Source organism: Crocuta crocuta, unplaced genomic scaffold, assembly GCF_008692635.1.
Source record: "Crocuta crocuta isolate KB4526 unplaced genomic scaffold, BGI_CrCroc_1.0 scaffold338, whole genome shotgun sequence".
NCBI lineage: Eukaryota > Metazoa > Chordata > Mammalia > Carnivora > Hyaenidae > Crocuta > Crocuta crocuta.
Window position 1 is genome coordinate 1356652 of NW_027529183.1, and position 20628 is coordinate 1377279.

Here is a 20628-nt window from a genome sequence, read left to right on the forward strand (position 1 = left end):
ATGCTCACGGGAAGCAACTGCGAGGCACAAAGACCCGGTCTTCCTGGAGCTCTGCTCGGTGTTTCACCTCTTCCCCGCTTAACTTAGAAAAGGCGCAAGCGCTCGGTGGTCCCTTTTATCTGCCCGAATTCAGCTGTGCCGGAGACGCAGGTCCCAAGCGGACGCACCGGGAGCACTGAGATTTTCCTTCCTCCCGCCCTGTGATGTACGCCCTGGAGCGTGTGTGCTGCCTGCGCCCCAGGACTCATTAGCCCCCGTGAAACGCACCAGCACCCCACCTCGCCGGCTCCCCAGCAGCTCCGGGAGGAGCCTAGGCGGTGCCGAAAGAGGTCTGTCCAGCGTGCGGTGTGCACTGTGGGTCTCCCTTCCCGTCGGGGGCGGCCTTCCAGACTCGCACCTGCCTTATGACAATAAGCCGTCCTTGACCTTTGACACGCAGAGAGAAGGCTCTGATGGCGCAGAAGCAACCACCAGCCGCTCCCGAGCGGTCTTCTGTTGTAGAGAGGAACCTGCTGCGCCTGACTTCCATTCCTGGCACCGCCACTGCTCTGCTTCTTTGAGAATTAAGAAAGCGGAGCTGCCTCAACTCTTTATACCCACCGACAGGAACGAATGATCATCAGGCTATCATGTGAATGAGCATCAGCTACCATCTCCTCAGGACCTATTACTATGTGCGGAACATCAAATATCAGTGAACGTTATGTTAGAACAGTGCATCTATGTTATATTACCTTTGGTCAGTTTACATCTTTTATAATTAAAAGTTCTTCAGCTTCAAGCCACGGAAACTAAATTTAGCCATCACTTCGTTTCTTCCTTGCAGACAAGGAGGCATTGGCTTGGTGCAGACCTGACCTAAGGCAGTGCAGGGAGTGATGGTGGAGGCAGTGGAGGAAATGGTGGCGAGGGGCTGGGCGGCACCGATGACGCGGTATATACAAGTAGGCATGAACAGTGTGATGAATAAATCTAAATAATCCCAAGAAGAGTTCACAGGAAAAAAATCAGGGGTGCCTGGGTGGCTCAGTCGGTTAAGCATCTGACTTCAGCTCAGAGCATGATCTCATAGTTAGTGAGTTTGAGCTCCGTGTCGGGCTCTGTGCTGACAGCTCAGAGTCTGGAGCCTGCTTCCGATTCTAGGATTCCCTCTCTCCCTCTCTCTCTGCCTCTCTGTCTCTCTCTCAAAAATAAACATTAAAAAATATTTAATAAAAATAAAATAAAAATAAATCAACTGTATTAAGGTGACAAAATATACCAGAACCTAGAAAGAAAATCTCAGATGAATCACTCCCTAGCTTTTCTGCTGTGAGGAATAAAATACAGCTTCCCTTCTGCCCCTATAAATAATGCCTGTGGGTGGGAGAGGTTGGGAGGGGACACTCAGTCCCTTTCAGGATACTTGTCACTCAGCAAACGGGGGTTCCGTGTATGTTAGGTTCTGAAAAAGCACTGGGAGAAGGAAAAGTATTTCCAGTTGGGCCAATTAGGTCATGCTGGCAGGAGAATTTGAATGGGAACTTAAAGGAAGAACAGTAGAGTGAGGATGGGCATTCCCGAGTGAAGAATAGCGCACACCAATGGACAGAAGCAAAATGGAACAGAACTTGTTCAGGCAATGATAGATGCTCTAATATCACCAGGCTCTTGCAAGAGGCCAAGTATAACAACAAATTGGGGAGGGTGGAAATGGAGTCAAAGCCTTCAATGGATAGATCATGAGGTTGTTTTCGGTTTGTTTGTTCACAGGTAATAGGGATTATTGAAGACATTTGAACAGGGAAATGACATCATTGAAACACTGCCTTGGGAACAATATCATTCTCACTGTTCTTTTTCTTGAAAGATTTTAGGAAAAAGCTATTCCAAGAAGCACTAAAGAAAATTCAAAAACGAGCAAAAGAGAAACAAAAGAAGAAAAGATAAGCTAAAGTCAGACTGATGTTTGTAAGTGTCAGAGCCAGATTAGCTAGAAAGCGCCCTCAGCAGTCAGATTAGCAGGCGAGTGGTGAGCAGGGAGGACCAGAAAAGGAGGAATCCAGGGGGTGCAGAGACTACGGCAATAATCTAGTCAGGCACAAAACTGGAATAGAGACTGACAACAGGAGAGACGGGGGCGCTACACTGTGAAAAGGAACTGACTGGATTTAATGACTAAACAGGCAGGAAAGAGGGGTAGCCCACTGCGGTTCCCATTGCCCCTTCTCGGTGACAGCCACCCCCAGTCATCTCTGGCTTGCAGTTTTTAGCGGCATGTGTTTAAGATTTTCCGTGGAATTGACTCATCATTTTCTGCTCCGTTTTTCCCTTCGTAATTAAAGTCGTAATTCTTTTGACATCTCCAAATCTGTATGCCTGAATCTAAAAGCCATTTTTTTGTCTATATTTTTTACCTCATTTCCTGTTGATTATCTATTATCTATTGAAAGAAGGTTGTGGGGCCCCAACATTGAGGATTCAAAATTTCAGAAGAGAACCCCAGGTTTCCTCCTCCGTGTCTGCAATCCATTGGACCTCTGTGTAGAACCTTGTTCTAATTCAATCTCGCTCATGGGTCTGGAGCCCACCTTCTCACCTGTGGCAAGAACCAAGCGACAATAAGCATCAATCCTAGCTGGCTGAGGCTGGGAGCTTCTTGAGAGAGGATTCAGCAAGGGTCTAAAGGGTAACGCTTAAACCTGGAGGCAGTGGGGCCCATCAGAGATGGCTACCAAAGGATGGTGAGTGGGGAGCAGAGAATAAGACTGAGGTGCTGAAGGGTGCAGCCTTGCAGTGAGCAATAAGCAAGCCACAGAGACCTGAGCACAGCGTAGTGAACACAGACAATACTGTGCCATAATTATGCGATGCAGTAAATATTGCTACAAGGGCGATCATATTACAATATATAAAAGTATCAAATAACACACTGTACACCTTAAATTTACACAATGCTATATGTCACGGGGCTCAAAGGAAAGCCCACGTTGTCTAGATTTTAATCTGTGTCTTTCTGAGAGCTCTTGCTACGCTTCGTGCTCAATTCGCTTCTGAAACTGCTATAACACTACAATTTTAAGGAATGTAAGGAAACCAACATTTAAAAAAAACTCCCATGATGGAGGTAAAAATTCCCAGCAGGAAACTTCTGATCCTTGTGTGATACACCGCACACTGAAATAATCTGAAATTACAGGGAAAGATTTGTTTACAACGCTCAGTAACAGCTTGTTAAATAACCAGTCAGGCAGTAACAATGACGGGGGGTGTTGGGCGAAGGACACGAAGCCCCGCCCATCGCGCCCGCGCATGCTCAGCACAGCCCGCCCGCCGAGGCGCCCGCACTACCTCTCACAGGGGAAGACGCATGCGCACGCGGCGCCAGGGGCTGTGACCACGACCTTCTCACAGTACCAGTACTGGGATTTGTCAGCGGCCTCGCAGCGCAGGAGCACCTTCTCAAGGCTTCCGAGCGATGCTGCTTCCACTTGAAATGTATCGATCTGGGGCAGGGGACGGAGGGAAAGAGCATGAGTCCAGCGCAGGTCAGTGCGGGCGGTGGGATGCGGAAGCGGCACGCCGCTGTGGAAGATTGGACTGCAGGTGGCCTCCAAAGAGGAAAGAAAAATAATCCCGTCTACAAAGGCTTTGGGTTTGTGGCTTTTCCCTTAGATTCCTGCCCCTGTGACAAAGTCTGGTGAGTCATCAGATTGAAAACGTGAGCCCTGGGGCGCCTGGGGGTCTCAGTCAGTGGACGGAGCATCTGACTTCAGCTCAGGGCAGGACCTCATCGCTCAGGGTTCGAGCCCCGCCTCAGGCTCAATGCTGACAGCTCAGAGCCTGGAGCCTGCTTCGGATTCTGTGTCTCCCTCTCTCTCTGCCCCTCCCCCGCTCATGCTCTGTCTCTCTGTTTCTCAATAAATAAATGTTAAAAAATAAGTAAAAGAAATAAAGAAAACCATGAGCCCTAATTCACAAAGCATTTTGTTTCCACGAATGTTGATGCATTTTGAGACGTGTAGAAACAAAATTTCCCCTTCCTTCCCTCCCTTTCTTATTTCCCTCCCTCCCACCTTCTCTTCCTCCCTCCCTCCCTCCTTCCTTCGTTCCTTCCTTCCAGGCTTCAGCAAACCGTCTCCTGTACTTTCCTCTGTAAATACTGTATAGAGCACATTCTTGGGCTTGTTGTGAAAGAGGATCCTGGAATCTTCTTTCCTGAACAGAGTCACTTTGTCATGTCAAGAACTCACTGACGTTTCTAGAGAGACACAGGACCTAAAGTACGCGCTATACTAGTTGGGATCAAAAGAACTCCTTCACACATTACTTCTTCGTAGACTGCTGTTGGGAAAAACCACCTAAAATTACCTGAGGGAAGGGTCATGAATTTAATCAAGTCTGCAGTGATCCCAGAAATGACAGTTGACTACTAGCCACCATTACCCTACTTTGTAGTAAAAACACAAATCCAGTATTGCTTCATGTTTCCTACATGGGTTACATTGTCTTACCAGCTGCCACACTGTTACCAGTTTAAATTTCGATGTTGTATTTGAAGACCTACTGCCTCCATGTTAACTCTGGATGCCATGTTACTGATAGACATTTTTAGGCCAAACTCACATTACCAGCCGAGGGATATTTCTGTAAACTAGATTATGATGTGCGTGTTCTCAGGTGTGCCTGGATAGCCTTCCTGTGCCTGAATCCCTACCCACTGTCTTCTAGGTCCCTTTCTGAGCTCACTTGCTGCTTTGGTTGATAACTTAGGTGAGCAGACAGCTTTCTTCCTCAACCCCCTGGGTCTCACTGTCCCTTTGCCTGAGGGCTTTCCCCTTGTGGAACAGGTTTGAGGGGTGTTCTGTGGGGTTTCTCAAGGTCCCCAGCAAGAAGGAGTTGTAGCTCATTAATGTCCCCATATTGACTTCTCTCCCTTTCCTGCCCCATTTTCCCTACTCCATGGCTCCAAAGGTTCTCACTGGAATCACCCCCCAAATAAATCCCTGTTACCGCAGTCTCTGCCTTATGGTCTGCTTTGGAGCAAATCCAAACTCTAATACCTCAAGGTCCAGAAAGATTGCCTGAATCAGCTTTCTGGTTACTTCTTGTTTCTTAAAGTAATTTTAGCTCTGAAGGTACAATTAAATTAGGTCTATTACATATGTTGCTGCCTTTGGACCACTGGACTGTCTGTAGAGAAGATGACAACGACCAGCCCAGTCAGCGGCCAAGGGTGTGAGCTGTGGCTGGTGTAAATCACTCTGGTAATAAACTAGAAGACTGTTGTCACAGTTTCTCAACTGCAAAACTCTTGGAATCACGTGGCACTCCCATCCCATTCCATGCACTGAGGAAAATAGCAGAAAAATGTGAAATCTAAAAGGAGCCAGGGAAGAAAAATATTTTCATATTTCTGATTCTGAACTTCAAAACATACCACTAAAACCACATTTTTATTTACTCTTAAATATACTGTGACTGCAATTATACCTCCTGTCTGATTTTAATGGCACCCATAATGCACCCACCCCATTCTCCAGTAAATGCTACATCCAGTGAAGAACTGAAGATTAATCATGAAGAGGACTTGTGACATCAGCACATGTAGCCTTCCATGATGCTGCACACGAGAGACCAACTAGCAGGCGACCAGGCAAGATGGAGCCTCCACCTCACAAAGTGATATTTTCCACAAAAGGGGAGGGTGAAACAGTCTGGGACTGATGGAAAGCTAGGACAATTCTTTAGGGGGTAACTTCACTGATCACTCAGTGTAACGATAAGCTCATGATATCTAAAACTTTGTTTCTGCTTTTCTCAAAATTAATTCACTTGTGATGGCAAAAATTAGATCCAATTTTGTTTATTCCCTTATCCAAGCAGATCCAGCCTTCCTCTGCATCCTGATGAAAATGACTGTGTAATCAGCAGTGGCAAGAGAATGCTTAGGTGATTGTTAAGATCTCTGACACTGCAAAATATTTCATGAATTTCAACTATAAAAAAGTTTGAGAAATAGCACTCTCAGACTGGTCTGGGAGTCTTTTTCTCTTAAAAATACATCCTAGGGTTACATAATCCTATTTTTAGTTTCAGACCCCAAACAGTACTTTCTATATACAACAAAATAACATTAAAAATTAACTGAGTTGATTACATATCTTATTGCCCCCTCCTCAAACATCTAATATACAGAAATACTCATGCTTATATATACACAGGACAAAAGGAAATAGTGAAGGGATTAATGTGTGAAAATAATATAATTGGTTCCATTCAAGATGTTTTAAAGAAAGGCTATTGTGTTATTATGTGAAATGCCCTTTTATGGCTTTTCTATATGACCCGATGTTTTAGATTAAGGCTTTGTACTTTTCCGTCCCAACAGGGCATGTTCATATATTCCCTGGTATTGTCTCATTTTTCCCTACACTATCACTAATTCTTTTGAGAGAGTGCAAACACACACACATGTGTGGGGAGGGATTGAGGGAGAGGGAAAGAATCTTAAATAGGCTCCACACTAGCGTAGAGCCCAACACAGGGCTCAATCCCACAATCCTGGGATCATGACTTGAGCCAAAATCAAGAGTCAGACACTCAGTCGACTCAGGCACCCAGGTGCCCCAACAATGACTAATTTTTAATGTCATCTTCTTTGTTCTATGATTCATGGCTAGTATAGCATGTCCCATTTTTCATTCAAGAAATTCTAAAACAAAGCACATGAGGAGATTGGTCAGGAAATCTTGTGTTAAAGATGCCCTAAAATGAAAACTTGAAGGGTGTGAAGCACCTTTCGATTTTCAATTATAAATTTCACCTTCAGGGACCTTGCTAAGAACATGGGAAAGTTATTTGTACGGACTCACCTGCCCTCTCTGAAATTTCACTGGCATGTTAGATCTGTCCAGCAGCCTAAGACCAGAATCTCCCCTCTCCCCATAGAGACATAGGAAAACTTCAGACTCTGTTTCTGCTTGCTTCAGTTGCCCAGTATGGACGTCAACGTGGTATCTCACTACTGGTAAAGCAAAGGCAAGAGAAACAAATGGAAATCCATTACCTGGGAATTTGTACAAACAGAATCCAGATCCATGGGACAGACCACAGTAAAAAACAGTATATGAGAATTTTTCTAATCTGGACTTTCTATTATCTATTGAGAGATTTATTTATTTTTAATGTTTTATTTATTTCTGAGAGAGAGAGAGAGACAGTGTGAGTAGGGGAGGGTCAGAGAGAGAGGGAGACACAGAATCTGAAGCAGGCTCCAGGCTCTCAGCTGTCAGTACAGAGCTCGACGCGGGGCTCGGACCCACAAACCGTGAGATCATGACCTGAGCCGAAGTCAGACGCTTAACTGACTGAGCCACTCAGGCACCTCTCTATTGAGAGATTTAAACATTCTTTTCAATTGCTAACTTGAATTATGAATGAACATTTTTATGCTATGAACAAATACCCAGAAGGTTTGTAGCTTTTTCAAAAAGAGAAATAAAAGATATTTTTTAGAGGCTCTTCTTCTATATATGACATAAGAGGACATTTCATGCTTAGTATTTTAGTGGCAAGGGTGACAATGTTATTGTACATGATGCTAGAAGTTTAAAATGATAGAAGTTTAAATGAAAAAATGTATCAAAAATGAGGAATTGCATCAAGTGGCCAACCGGCCGGAGGCAGAGCCAGATAAGGCCCAGACCTGACATTATATCTTTCGTTTATAGTCTCAGCCCCTGTGACTATAGCTGGACCATAAGAACCTTTTTTGAGATTACATTTAATCCCAGATCCACCAGTGACCCATGCTATGACACAGAAAAGGTCACTTCTCAATGGGTAAAACAACCCTCTCTTGTAAATAGAAAAAATATTCTGTAACTAAATAGTTCAGAAATAAACTTAAGCAATTATAAACAACTTGCGCATGCAATATATGCCACTGAAGGTTAGTAACACACACACAAACCGGCTTGTGCTTCTCTTCGTACAGGAAGCTCACGGGCAACGTCCCCATCAGCTTGCATCCGAGATAACCACGCGTTTGCTGCAAAATCTAGAGTCTTCTTGCTCTTCATGTGTTGCATGGTCACCTGGATTTAGAAGAAACAATGACAAAATTGTGTGATTTCCCATTTCTCACAGAACTTGAAAATGCACCCCAGGGATTGCTAAAATGTACTTCACAGTCTGATGTCTGCTGTTGTTGTTGGTGGTGGTGGTGGTGGTGGCTGTCACTTATTATTTGCCAGTTACTATGCGAAGTGATTTATTTTAATTATCTCTTTTAACTATCACCAATTAGATTGGAGAAATTCTTATAATTTTATTTTTAAAAAATTTTACTGTTTATTTATTTTTGAGAGAGAGAGACAGAGCACAAGCAGGGGAGGGGCAGAGAGAGAGGGAGACACAGACTCTGAAGCAGGCTCCAGGCTCTGAGCTGTCAGCACACAGCCTGATGTGGGGCTCGAGCCCATGACTCATGAGATCATGACCCAAGCTGATGTCAGACGCTTAACCGACTGGGTCACTCAGATGCCTTGAGAAATTCTTGTAATTTTATAGATAAGAAAATGGAGGCTTGGAGATTTGAAATGGACTGTCTGATTGAAAGCTCTCAACTTCACCACAGCAGTGGCTAAAGAAGCAATCTATAGGAGGAATCCAAAAGAGATTTTGTGTTCATTTTAGGCACTGAAGCAGGCACACTGCAGAATTTTGAAAATTCCTAATGTCTTTTAAACGTCTTTCAATAGCTGTAGGCTGTGAGGAGCGGTCCGCTGTTGCAGTTGAAGTGCCTCACTTCCCCACGTGTGGTGAGTCACCTCTGCCTCCTTGCTCAGTGTGCCCTCAATGGGCTCCTCATTGGGTCTTGTTTCTTTGGTGGCCATTTCACAAGAAGGCCCCCTTCCCTTTATCTTCCCCTTCACATCTCAGCCAAGGGCTTCCAGAAAGATTGTCACAATTGCCTGCCTTTCCTCCAATCACAGTGGATGCAGTGCCCCCCTCCTTTGAAGATACTAGTTCATCTTCTAAATAAGTGTCTGCCTTCTTGAACTTCCTCTACCTCCTAGCCTTGGGAGCAGGCCCCACCCTTTCCCAGGTGGCTTATCCTCAGAGCTCACTGCCATGACCCACTGGCTACCACTTTGGCTCCCTCAAAACCTGCTTTTCAGCTGTTTCAGGAGAAAGCATTCTAAAACTAGTCATTGTGTACACTGCTCCCAACTTTTTCAGTCATCGTACCTATAGCATAAAATCCAAAATCCTCATCATGATGAGCTATTCACAGTCAGGCCCTGCTGACCTTGATAGAGACTTCTCCCTCACATCCAAATTCCAGTCATACTGGGATGTTATGGTTCCGCAACTGGCCACACTCCTTCTCACCCCAGGGTTTCCACACATACATGTATCTCTACATAGAACAGCTTTCTTCTGACTCATTACCTGCTGACTCTGCCCATCCTTCTTTACATGGCTCAGACAGAACCTCTTCTAAGAAGCCTTCTGGGAGCCCCTGGCCTAGGTTAAGTGACCCCACTCTGTGATGCATGACAACCTCCCCATTCAGAACTATGATTAAACACCTGATGTGATGGAAGGGACCACATCCTACTCATCTTGGTTCTTCCACAAGCTAGCACAAGGCAGTCCAGTCCTTAGGTTGTTTTTTCAATGAATGATTTAATAAGTAAGTGAAAACAGGTATTTGTCAACAAAAGTAATTAAAACCAAATCGGTTTTATTTAATGCCTGATTGTGTCTTCCCTGCTCCAGGCAAGAGGCCATTAAGAGAACATTGGATTTGGAGATAGAAAAACTGAGACCAAAGTCTAGATCTGCCATTTGACCACTGTTTGATCATGAGAAACTCACATAACCACTTTGAGTATCAGGTTTTTCATCCATAAAATAGTTTACATGGTTGTTGTGAAGATGAGATGAGATTATATGTAGAAAATGTGCAAAACTTTTTATAAATTGCACAAATAACTCCTATTTACATTAGTCAAATTTATACATGAATATATCAATAAATGTAAAGGCAATTACTATAACATATCCCACTAAATTCGGAAATGTCCCTCTCTCTGAACTATACCATGCTTTATTTTTAGAGCAATTAGATGGATTATTCAGGAATACTAAGACACAGAGACCAGTCATAAAGATTCCCATGCTTTTTAACCCAAATCAGACACAATGCTCAAATGTAATTATTTTTGCCATATGTCTGAAGTTTTAAGTTCAATTGCCCGTGTGCCGGAAGCCACACCGGCCTCTCTGGATGGCAGTCACAGGAAGGAAGTGGCAATGTTTGCAGCTCCTGCCATGAGAAATGAAAACAGGTATCTCCTTCTGCTACTACTGGCTCATGTTGGATATAAGCCTGCTGGTATTGACCAGGCCTCACAATATTCCATATCAGACCCATATTCTGAATACAGATACCTCATAAGAAAAAGCATATTCCTGCCTTTACAAAAGAGATTTTAGATGAAAGCTCTATGGCGATTGTCAAAAGGCTCTTCCTATGGGCCTTGCAGTTCTGAGACTTAGGGGGTTAAGAACACAAGAATTACAATTGAGCCTGGCTCTGAGACTAAGGGCCTATTTTGGGGTTAAGAGCAAAACATAGTTACCACATATATCTTTGCTAATTGATGAAACATAACAGTCCCTTCCTCAAGGCCTACATTCCACAAACACCCTCCCTTATACTGGCAGCTGGGATGAGGATAGATATGAGTAGCTAAAACATAAACCCAGGTGCTAAGACTGACACATTTAGGGCCCCCATGATAGTTTCCACAAACAAACCAATTCAGAAACATTCATCCTCTTGAGAGCCAGACAGAATGACTCCTAGCTTATCTATATACAATTTAACCTATATGTTATCCTGTTTTTCACTAGGAGCATCCTGTTAATTCCTTGGTTGTAAATTCACTATGACTGGGATAATTCTGCAGAATATCAAAAACTTGTTATCACAAAAGGCCTCCCATTGTAGAAATTCCTTTCTCTGACTTCATGTTGTTGCTGAACCTTTAAATAAAGACACCAAAACCGATAGGACAGAGATGCCTGCCTAGTGATCAGAAAGAATCTCGGGGCTCTCTCACTCTCTCTCTCGCCGACACTGTCCATCCTTCAGGGACCCCTGGACCTGCCGGAGCCAGCCTCCAGCACCAGTGCTCCTGAAACACAGAGGCTGGGTTGCTCACTCGGCAATTAGACAGACAGGAGTGAGTGATGGATGAAGAAACGAAGGGAAACCCACATCCCACAGCTGAGGGTCCATATTATGAACCACCTTGTTGCTAACGTCCTAGCAAATGAGAAATGATTGTTTAATCTTTTTATTTCCCTTCCTTGATCCCCTTATCATGTTTTTTCTTCACTGGGGACAAAAAGAGATGTTACTTCCTAAACTACATAAAGAAACATACTCCTCAAAACAGCAGGCAAACACGATTCCTAAACAGAAAGAGCTAACCAAGGGCATGGGGGAGTTTCCAGATCAGATGTGCCTGCATGCAGATGACGTCAAGAAGTGGCACACAGGCCCTCGGCCTCCTCATCGTGACTTTGCTTTAGAGCGATGTTCATAGCACTGGACTGGCCGTGGTTGGGAGCTTAATAACAACAAAAATCCCTCTACCATCGAGGAGAGTATGTAGACTATCTGTGGAGTATAGACCAAAGTATTTCAATAACACCAGACTACATTAAAGCATCATATCAATATTTCAAAAAAACGCTCATGGAAAAAAATGAAGTTCTGTGGGGATTCAGGCTAAGGTGAAGATTAGGAGAGAATAAGAATAATTTCAGATGGAATCTAGTGGATGCTTCAGATAAATGAGGGTCAGAAGCAGATGAATGGGAGTCTTCTGGAGTCTGCATCTGAAGCCCTCCCCATGAAGCATAAGGTTTTTACAAGCTCATTCTATCTAAAACCACTGCAAGTTCTTCCTCTACACTGAACTCTCTGCAGAACTGGCAAGAAGCCTCTGGTTTCTGAGGCTCCACTACCATCCCTCATCCTTAGAAGTATACCGACTGTTGAGAGAGTCTTAATCATTTTTCTTAATTGAGCGCAGTCTCACTGACCACTAAAAAGCCTTTGGGTGAGGGCTCCAAATGAGTTTCATTTACCTTCAAAGTAATGATGCCACAAAATAAAAAACAACAAGTCTAAGTTAATTTGTTTTCCCTTGTTGGCTTTTTTAAATGTTTATTTATGAGAAAGAGGGAGAGGGAGAGAGACAGAGAGACAGAGACAGAGAATGAACAGGGGAGGAGCATAGAGAGAGGGAGACACAGATTCCAAAGCTGGCTCTAGGCTTCAAGTTGTCAGCACAGAGCCTGATGTGGGGCTTGAACTCACAAACCATGAGATCATAAGCTGAGCCAAAGTCAGATGTTTAACCGACTGAGCCATTCAGGTACTCCTGTTTTGTTTTGTTTTTTAAACAATATAGAGACACGATGTGGTTCTCAACCAGGTGAGATCTGGCCCTCCAAGGGGTCATGTGGCAGCATCTGGAGCCATTTTTGGTTGTCACAATTAGGGTGATACTGTTACCTGGTCAGTAGAGGCCAGGGATGGTATTAAACACTCTACAATGCACAGGACAGACCCTACAACAAAGAATTATCCAGCTCTAAATGTCAAAGTGCTAAGGTAAAAAATCCTGAGATAGAAAGATAGATAGTTGATAATAGACAATTCAATAATCAAACAGAATGATATAGGTAAATAAAGAGAGATACATACATCTATAGATCTTATTTCCAGTTGTGTTTATTTCTGTGTTTGTCACAACTGTTTTTGATTATTAAAACAATAACGTAATAAAATATCTCTTAAATTATTGAAGGATTGAAGTGAATAATAAATGTCAATTATTAAAGCACAAAGGTCAAAATTCCTGGAAGACCACAGTGCATAAGTTCAGTCACATAGCAGCTAATGGCAGGACACCGCAAAGGGCACATGCCAAGTGGGATAAAAGCAAGCTCGGATCACAGGACCTCAATTTATGTTCTGGCCCTGCTACTTACTTTGTAGGTACACAGCCCCGGGTGGAAGTTCTACCTGACCTGTGGTCTTCCTCATTTGCAAAACTGGAGTACTTCTGTCTTGGCAGGTTAGAGACTGAATGTCTTAGAGCCTGAGTGCTTTATGTAATAAAGTGAGACAAAATTACCTTGTAGAAAAGAGAAATAGGAAGTTATTTCCCAAAGCAGAGTTTTCTCAAGTGTGGGTTACTATATCCAGGAATACTGAAAGACATATTCATTCTGAACATCTGACTTGCCCAGGTGGCAGTAAGAGTCAGACCACTTCTTTTTAAATCCATGTGCTTAGTTATGTGATACTGGAATTGTTTACTGTTGATTCAAAAACCTTCATATCCTCAATTGAGATAATAATATTATCTACTCTGTTATGGTATAAACACTAAAAGTCTACAAGTGATGACTGATACCCTGAGTGCTCAATAAATGCTTAGAGGTGGTGGTGGTGGAGGAGGTGGTGGAGGTGGTGATGATGGAGGTGGAGGTGGTGGTGGTGGAGGTGGTGGTGGTGGTGGTGGAGGTGGTGATGATGGAGGTGGAGGTGGTGGTGATGGAGGCGGTGGTGGTGGTGGTGAGGGTGGAGGTGGTGATGATGGAGGGGGAGGTGGGGGTGGTGGAGGTGGTGATGATGGAGGGGGAGGTGGGGGTGGTGGAGGTGGTGATGATGGAGGGGGAGGTGGGGGTGGTGGAGGTGGTGATGATGGAGGGGGAGGTGGGGGTGGTGGAGGTGGTGATGATGGAGGGGGAGGTGGGGGTGGTGGAGGTGGTGATGATGGAGGGGGAGGTGGGGGTGGTGGAGGTGGTGATGATGGAGGGGGAGGTGGGGGTGGTGGAGGTGGTGATGATGGAGGGGGAGGTGGGGGTGGTGGAGGTGGTGATGATGGAGGGGGAGGTGGGGGTGGTGGAGGTGGTGATGATGGAGGGGGAGGTGGGGGTGGTGGAGGTGGTGATGATGGAGGGGGAGGTGGGGGTGGTGGAGGTGGTGATGATGGAGGTAGAGGTGGAGGTGGTGGAAGTCGTGGTGGAAGTGGTGCCATAGAGGTGGAGGTAGAGGTGAGGGTAGTGGAGGTGGTGGTGGTGGTAGTGGCACCAGGAGGAAGAGGAAAATGATTGTTACAATTAATCACAGATATGAGATATCAGAATTCTTAACCTCTGGTTGGGGTTATTTGTGGTTCCTCCTCCCTAACATCCTCCCAGAGATTGCACAAGGAAAACTTCACCTCGGTTCTTTATTATCATAAAGAGACTTCTATCCTAAATCCTGGACTCCTGCTCTACTTGGAAGGCTGACCAGGATTCTTTGGGAAGACAGATAAAGGCCTCTTTGACCTCTCCTCCCCTAAGCCAACCTAAGGTAGCTTCTCCTGCTTCCTCTCTTCAGGGCCGTACCCTGAATTCTCTAGCCAATCAGTCAAGAGGTCCAAACAAAAGGCAAAATCCCTAACTTCAAGACTGAAAATTCCAAAGCTCTCTTCTCACCCCTCTCTCTCACTCATCCTACCCCTCCAGGAAAGCTCTTTAGCACTTCTAGTCTCCTGGATACCTATTTGGATAATCCCTGCATGCTTTCTCTGAGGTGGTTCCCATTCAGACCCTCTATAACACCAGGCAAATGCCCTAAGTCCTCTCCACCAGTTTCCTTCTTCCATTAATGTCATACCTATTTAGCCCTTCAGAAATGGCCCAGTAGTCTTTTTGCTAACTGTCCTTTGTGCCTATCTTTAATGCCAAAAAGGACACCCAGGGGAGTAGGAGTCAGATCCAGGGGGTGGAGGTAGGGTCACCACTGTGGCTGGGACACACTGTATCATAAGGGCAGGCGAGCAGCCCCCCCGACCCCCAAGCTCTACATCATTATTTCTTGCCTGTCAGGATTGAAATGAAATGCGATTCATAACCAACAAAATTACCACCATCTATATTTATATTCCACTTCATTTTATTAAATATTCTTCACATATGTTATGTAACCCCAAATTTAATCTTATCTTTTCCTAGAGGAGAAATGATATACAACCAATGTCAATCCTTTTTGAGGACTGCACTTGTAGCTAGTTGTCTGTTGGACCCTGGATATAAAATAAAGATGTATCAGGATGAGGGAAGTTGTGAAAATTGTTTTTAGAAACCCCACTCTCGTGTCATAAACCTCCATACTATAAAACAAAAAAATATGTGTAATCTTTCTACTCTTATTATGTATCCAATTTAGACTGTGCCTCTTGAAAAAATAATAAGAGCAAACAGTCACCGATATACTTTGGGGGCACTTAAAGCGTTTGTAGTATTATACCAGATCTGGCCCTGGGGACAAGGGAGCAGGTACTAATGTCAGTCATTAGTATTTCCTTTTTGGAGTTGGAAATATGAAAATAGAATAAGGTCTAAATGTGCTGTCAAAGAACTCTAAGCGATCTTGCCAATCAAGATCTCTGAGCCTCCTTATTTCTGGTACTGTTCCTTGTGATAACGCCCTATTTGTTACACGGACTGTCCGAGGAGGTCGACTATGGTATTTACAACTGACCAAGGGACTATCAAATACATGAATTATCTTTGGTTCAAATAAGCTGGCACAACTTTTAGGATGTTTCTATAAACTGCTGGAATCTTTCAAGATTAAACATTTGACTGGAGATTTTGTGAGAAGAAAAGCTGGTGTTTCCTGCTGTTCACTGAACTAGAAAATCCTCAAAAACAACCATTTTTCTTACTGCATTTTAGAACTTGCTCTTTCTCTTCTGTGGCTCTTTCTAGAAGCCTGAAGTGAAGAACTAGCTAAAAATGAAAAAGAACTGGAAATATTTATAGGATGATTTAAACTTACAAAAAAAAAAATAAAGCAAGAAAGCAATTTCCTACCTGGTTTAGCTAATCTCAAGACTGCCTGGAGCTTATATCAAGTAGGTTATCATATCATATCAAGGAGTCGTAGTATAAAAATAACAACAAATGCACCAAAACCTATGACCCACTTCAATTCAAAGGCACAGAAGAATCAAGAAGTATCAAGGGAGTTACTATTCTATTTGAGCCCATTTATCCCAGTCACATATATAGCACATGCTGCAGAGGTAGCCCAGACACGTGAAGAGAGAGCCATGGGCCAAGCGTCAGGAGGAGGGCTTCTGGCCTTGACTGGGCTATTAACTCTATGAGAACCGGCCACGCCTCTGAAACTCTCCAGGCTTTGTTTCTTCATCTTCCCCTTACGTGCGTATGCCAAGGCTCAGCCCATCTAAGATCACCTCCTACTCCTTAAATAAGATTGTATGATTTCCCTCCATTTCACACTTACAATCTACAAAGTATTTCACATATATTATAAATAACTGTTACATAAACCCAAAATGTGTTTTAGCCATTCATTCCACAAATATTTATCCCACATCTACTAGAATGTAGGTACTAATTCAAGTAGTTGGAGTTATAATATTGAATAACACAAAGTTCCCACCCTCATATTTTGCTCAGTTTCTAGTGGACAGACAGTAAATAAATAAATTTTAAAAATCAGATTGAGTGATGTGTTATGAAGAAATTAAGCCAGGCTCATAGGATGGAGAGGAACTGGGGGCTTACCCTGGACTGTGCCAAAGGGGCGCTCTGAGGCAGAAGAGCCGTGTGGCTTGGACAGAAGGAGAAAGGGTTGGGTGGTGAGGAAGGCGGTCAAAAGGGAGGCAACACTCAGGTTAAACAGGGGAACATTGGACCCGACTGAGGTTTCTAAAAGCACTCTGGGTTCTCTTTAAAAACTGGGTATCAGGGGGAAAAGAGAAGGAGCTGGAATCCTATTTTAGGAAATTTCTGCAGTGAAGAGGAAAGAAAATATGGCAGCATGGACAAAAGTGATAATAAGAAGATGCAGAAAAAGAGAAAAATTCAGGATGTGTTTTAGCGACAGAGAAAGAGGGGGATTTTTCAGGCATTGGATTCTGGAAGCAAAAGAAATAAAAACGATTTAGGAAAACATAGAGTTCTGGTGTGGATAACTAGGTAGATGCTGACATCATCTACTCACACGAGTAAGACTGAGGAAGAAGCAAGCTGGGTGGGTAATGAAAGACTCTGGCTGTCTTGTCTCATTTTTGCACTTGATATTCACAGCTTGTGAGATAGTCAGGGTAGCTATTTCTGAGCCCTAGTTTTCAATAGGGAAAACTTAGAGAAAACACGAACAAAAGACTTTTTATAAATTAAACATCTATCGGGTCTTTGGACTCCACCTCTAAGATTTCTTACCTCAGTTTTAAATAGTCAAAGTCAACCCCAGGGAAGAAAGAATAGAAACCCTGAGATTCAAAAATAATTATTAGATTTACATGACAGTATTTCCTAAAATAAAATCTTATCTTTTTTTCAACATTCAAAGTTAATTACTATATGATTACGTTCAGTTATAGCCATCCTATTTTAGGGCTGAGCTATCTGTTACCTGGAATCAATTCAGTGACCTGGATTAATATTTTACATCAGCATTCTGGAAGCTAGCTAGCACAACTGGTTAAAGTGTATTAATATGGCTGAGATAGTCAGCCCTCCAGAAAGGTAACCAAAGTATGATTAAGGGGAAAAAAAATACGTTCATACTCTGATATAAAAATCCACCACTAAATTGACAGCCCCAACAGCTAGAGCATCATGAAATGGGAGAGCCAATCCCTCTAAGATTCTAAATGTTAAGTGAAAAAGCATGTTTTCACCCATTTTAACTTGGGACACCAGGAATAATTTCAACAAACACTTGCTAAGAGCACTGGCTTCCTGAACAATCCCCTAAGTGCTCTCATTGTCCATCACCAGGCACTGTTAGCTATAAACAGTGCATCTTTATGGATGGGGAAAACCTCACGCACACACCCTAATAACGGCAGACTTTCAGATTTCTCAGTCCCCAAAAGACAGCCTTTGATCATGACAGAACCAACTATTTTCTTTCTGAAAACAGTATTTCCTTTTGACTTTCAGACTGGGGCACCATCTACTATACTTCTGTCTATACCAAAAAGATCCAAAGCCCCAACTTTTGCTTTAGCTCTGATACAGAGTTGCCAAATGTGAGTACTATAAAAAAGTCAGTATAGCAGAGAAAAAATACACTTATATTAAGCTTCAAAACCAAACCTTCCTTATGTTGGGATAAATGCGGGAAAAGAAAAAGGGTGAGTTCCCCAAAATATTTTTTTCAATGGAAAATACACTCATTTCCTTCTAAAACAAATAAATTAACCAAGTGCTTAAGGAATGACAGTGTCTTTACCATATAAAATCTTCAGCATTTGTCTTAATTTCTTAACTGAATAGAAACAATTTTAGGAATGGCCTCCATAGAAACTAACATTCATTTGCTGAGCTCCCTCTGCTGATTTACAGCCCCAAATATTAGTTGTTTCACAAGAAAATATTACCATAAAAACTCACGTTTGGTTTCTTAGAAACCTAAAATTCCTGGATTACTTTAAGAAATTTCAACTAAATAGTTAAATACATGTCAAAAAAATAGCTGACTGGAACAGACCTACAGCGGTATTTACAATGTCTGAATTAACACATCAGAATTCAACACTGAGGTTATAACACCTCAGTCAGGTTACCCAGCCTTTCTGCTCAGAACCTGAGAGATGGGAGAAATCAATTTAGCTCCTTCAATAAATCTTCTGGAAGACAAATGCAGTGAGGGAAGAAGCATTTTCACTGAGATCTGACAATTAAAATTAAAACTCTAAGAAGAACAAAACCACAATCTGGTTTATAGTTGGGTTAATTATGGAATAAACTTTTTTTAAATTTTTTTATTTATTTCTAGGAGAGAGAGAGACAGCGTGAGCAGGGGAGGGTAAGAGAGAGAGGGAGACATAGACTCTGAAATAGGCTCCAGGCTCTGAGCTGGCAGCACAGATCCCGACGTGGGGCTCGAACCCACGAACCGCGACATCATGACCTAAGTGAAAGGCAGACGCTTAACCAACTAAGCCACCCAGGCGCCCCAGGAATAAACTTTTTAAAGGGCAAACCATGAGAGACTCTTGAATGCTAAGAACAAACTGAGGGCTGATGGGGATGGGGAGAGAAGGGAAGGGGGGTGATGGGCAAGAAGGAGGGCACTTGTGGGGATGAGCACTGGGTGTTATATGGAAACCAAGTTGACAATAAACTATTTAAAAAAAAAGAAAAGGGAAATACTGATTAAGAGGAGTATACAGAAGATATAAAGATTACTAAGTTGTTTCACTGGACCATGCATGTAGATGAATAAAACTGTAAGTTGCGTAGGGAGAAACTTCCAGTGCAATTTTCACAATTTCACAATTGTGAAATACTGAGAAAACAGATTAAGAGCTAGAGTTTAATTTTCAGACAGAAGATGGTAGTCAAGCGTACAGAATTCTTTGTACATGCGTGAGCAGGAATGCAAGAAGTGATGATGAGAGATCTGAATTTATCAACTGACTCTACCTAAATTACGCCAAGCAACTGGCGTCTGACAAAATCTGAGCCATCTTAGGACCATTCAGACACAAACTACTTCAGCTTTGCAAATAGACACTTTCCCTCTCATTGGGGAAAAGCCATTTTACATATATATGTGGTTATTTTTCATGATACTCCACACACAGCATGGATATCTGAAATAGGCCAATCTCCAAATAACTTTCCACTCACCCTCTCCCTGCTCTGCCCTTCCTCATACCTCCCTGCTCTCCACTGTCCTGCTTCCTCTAGGGACACATATGTATCTTTCTTATCAGAAATCTATGGCTATATCTTTCGTAGCTTTGGCTATTAGGGCCTTTATCCTGCCCTCTCAACACTGTGTGGCTGTTATGTGATCTTGTTTCTCCACCTAGATTGAAAGCAGAACCTGTGGTTTATTCTAGTTTTGTATCATTGCAATGAAGAAGGCCAGGCTTATCGGTGAGTTCATCATTTTCTCTGAGATACACCATCAGAATCCAGTAAATCACCTAATGCTTCTAGGATAAACGCCCCTCCTTGGTATCTCACATTGATCACTTCTCCCAGAATTCTCTATAGGCTGGAGATCTCAAAAGAGTGGATTAGCACATTAGCTAGTCATTTTCTAAATTATATAAATTATAGACCCCTATGTATTTTTAACTATGACTGGATTTATACAAACATAAGTCATACATTTCAGTGTATAACTGGCACACCACTGAGTCAAAGACAGCCTCTGTATATTGATTCCTAGACTGTTAATTCCTTCACTTGCAGGCTAAGACTCATTAGCTAAAGCTGCTGGAGGCAAACTCAAATTTCATAAGTTTAAAAATAGCCCAGGGGGCCCTTAAGTGGTTCAGTCAGTTAAGCGTCTGACTTCAGCACAGGTCAGGCCCTTGCAGTTTGTGGGTTCGAGCCCCACATCAGGCTCTGTGCTGACAGCTCAGAGCCTGGAGCCTGCTTTGGATTCTGTGTGTCTCTCTCTCCCTGCCCCTCCCCTGCTCGTGCTCTCACGTGCATGCTCTCTCTGTCAAAAATAAACAAACGTTAAAAAAATTTTTTAAAGAGCCCAAACCATTTTTT

At 43.0% G+C, this 20628-nt stretch overlaps 1 protein-coding gene across 1 annotated transcript in view; it reads right to left on the minus strand.

The window, feature by feature from the left end:
- Nucleotides 1-20628, minus strand: part of LOC144226736 (lipoxygenase homology domain-containing protein 1-like) — a gene marked incomplete at its 5' end in the record, with an annotated part of 224823 nt that overhangs the window by 99425 nt on the left and 104770 nt on the right. The window contains 3 exon segments of the mRNA XM_077758257.1: nucleotides 3331-3485; nucleotides 6855-7006; nucleotides 7943-8078. Of these exon segments, the coding sequence (XP_077614383.1) occupies nucleotides 3331-3485; nucleotides 6855-7006; nucleotides 7943-8078 (443 nt within the window).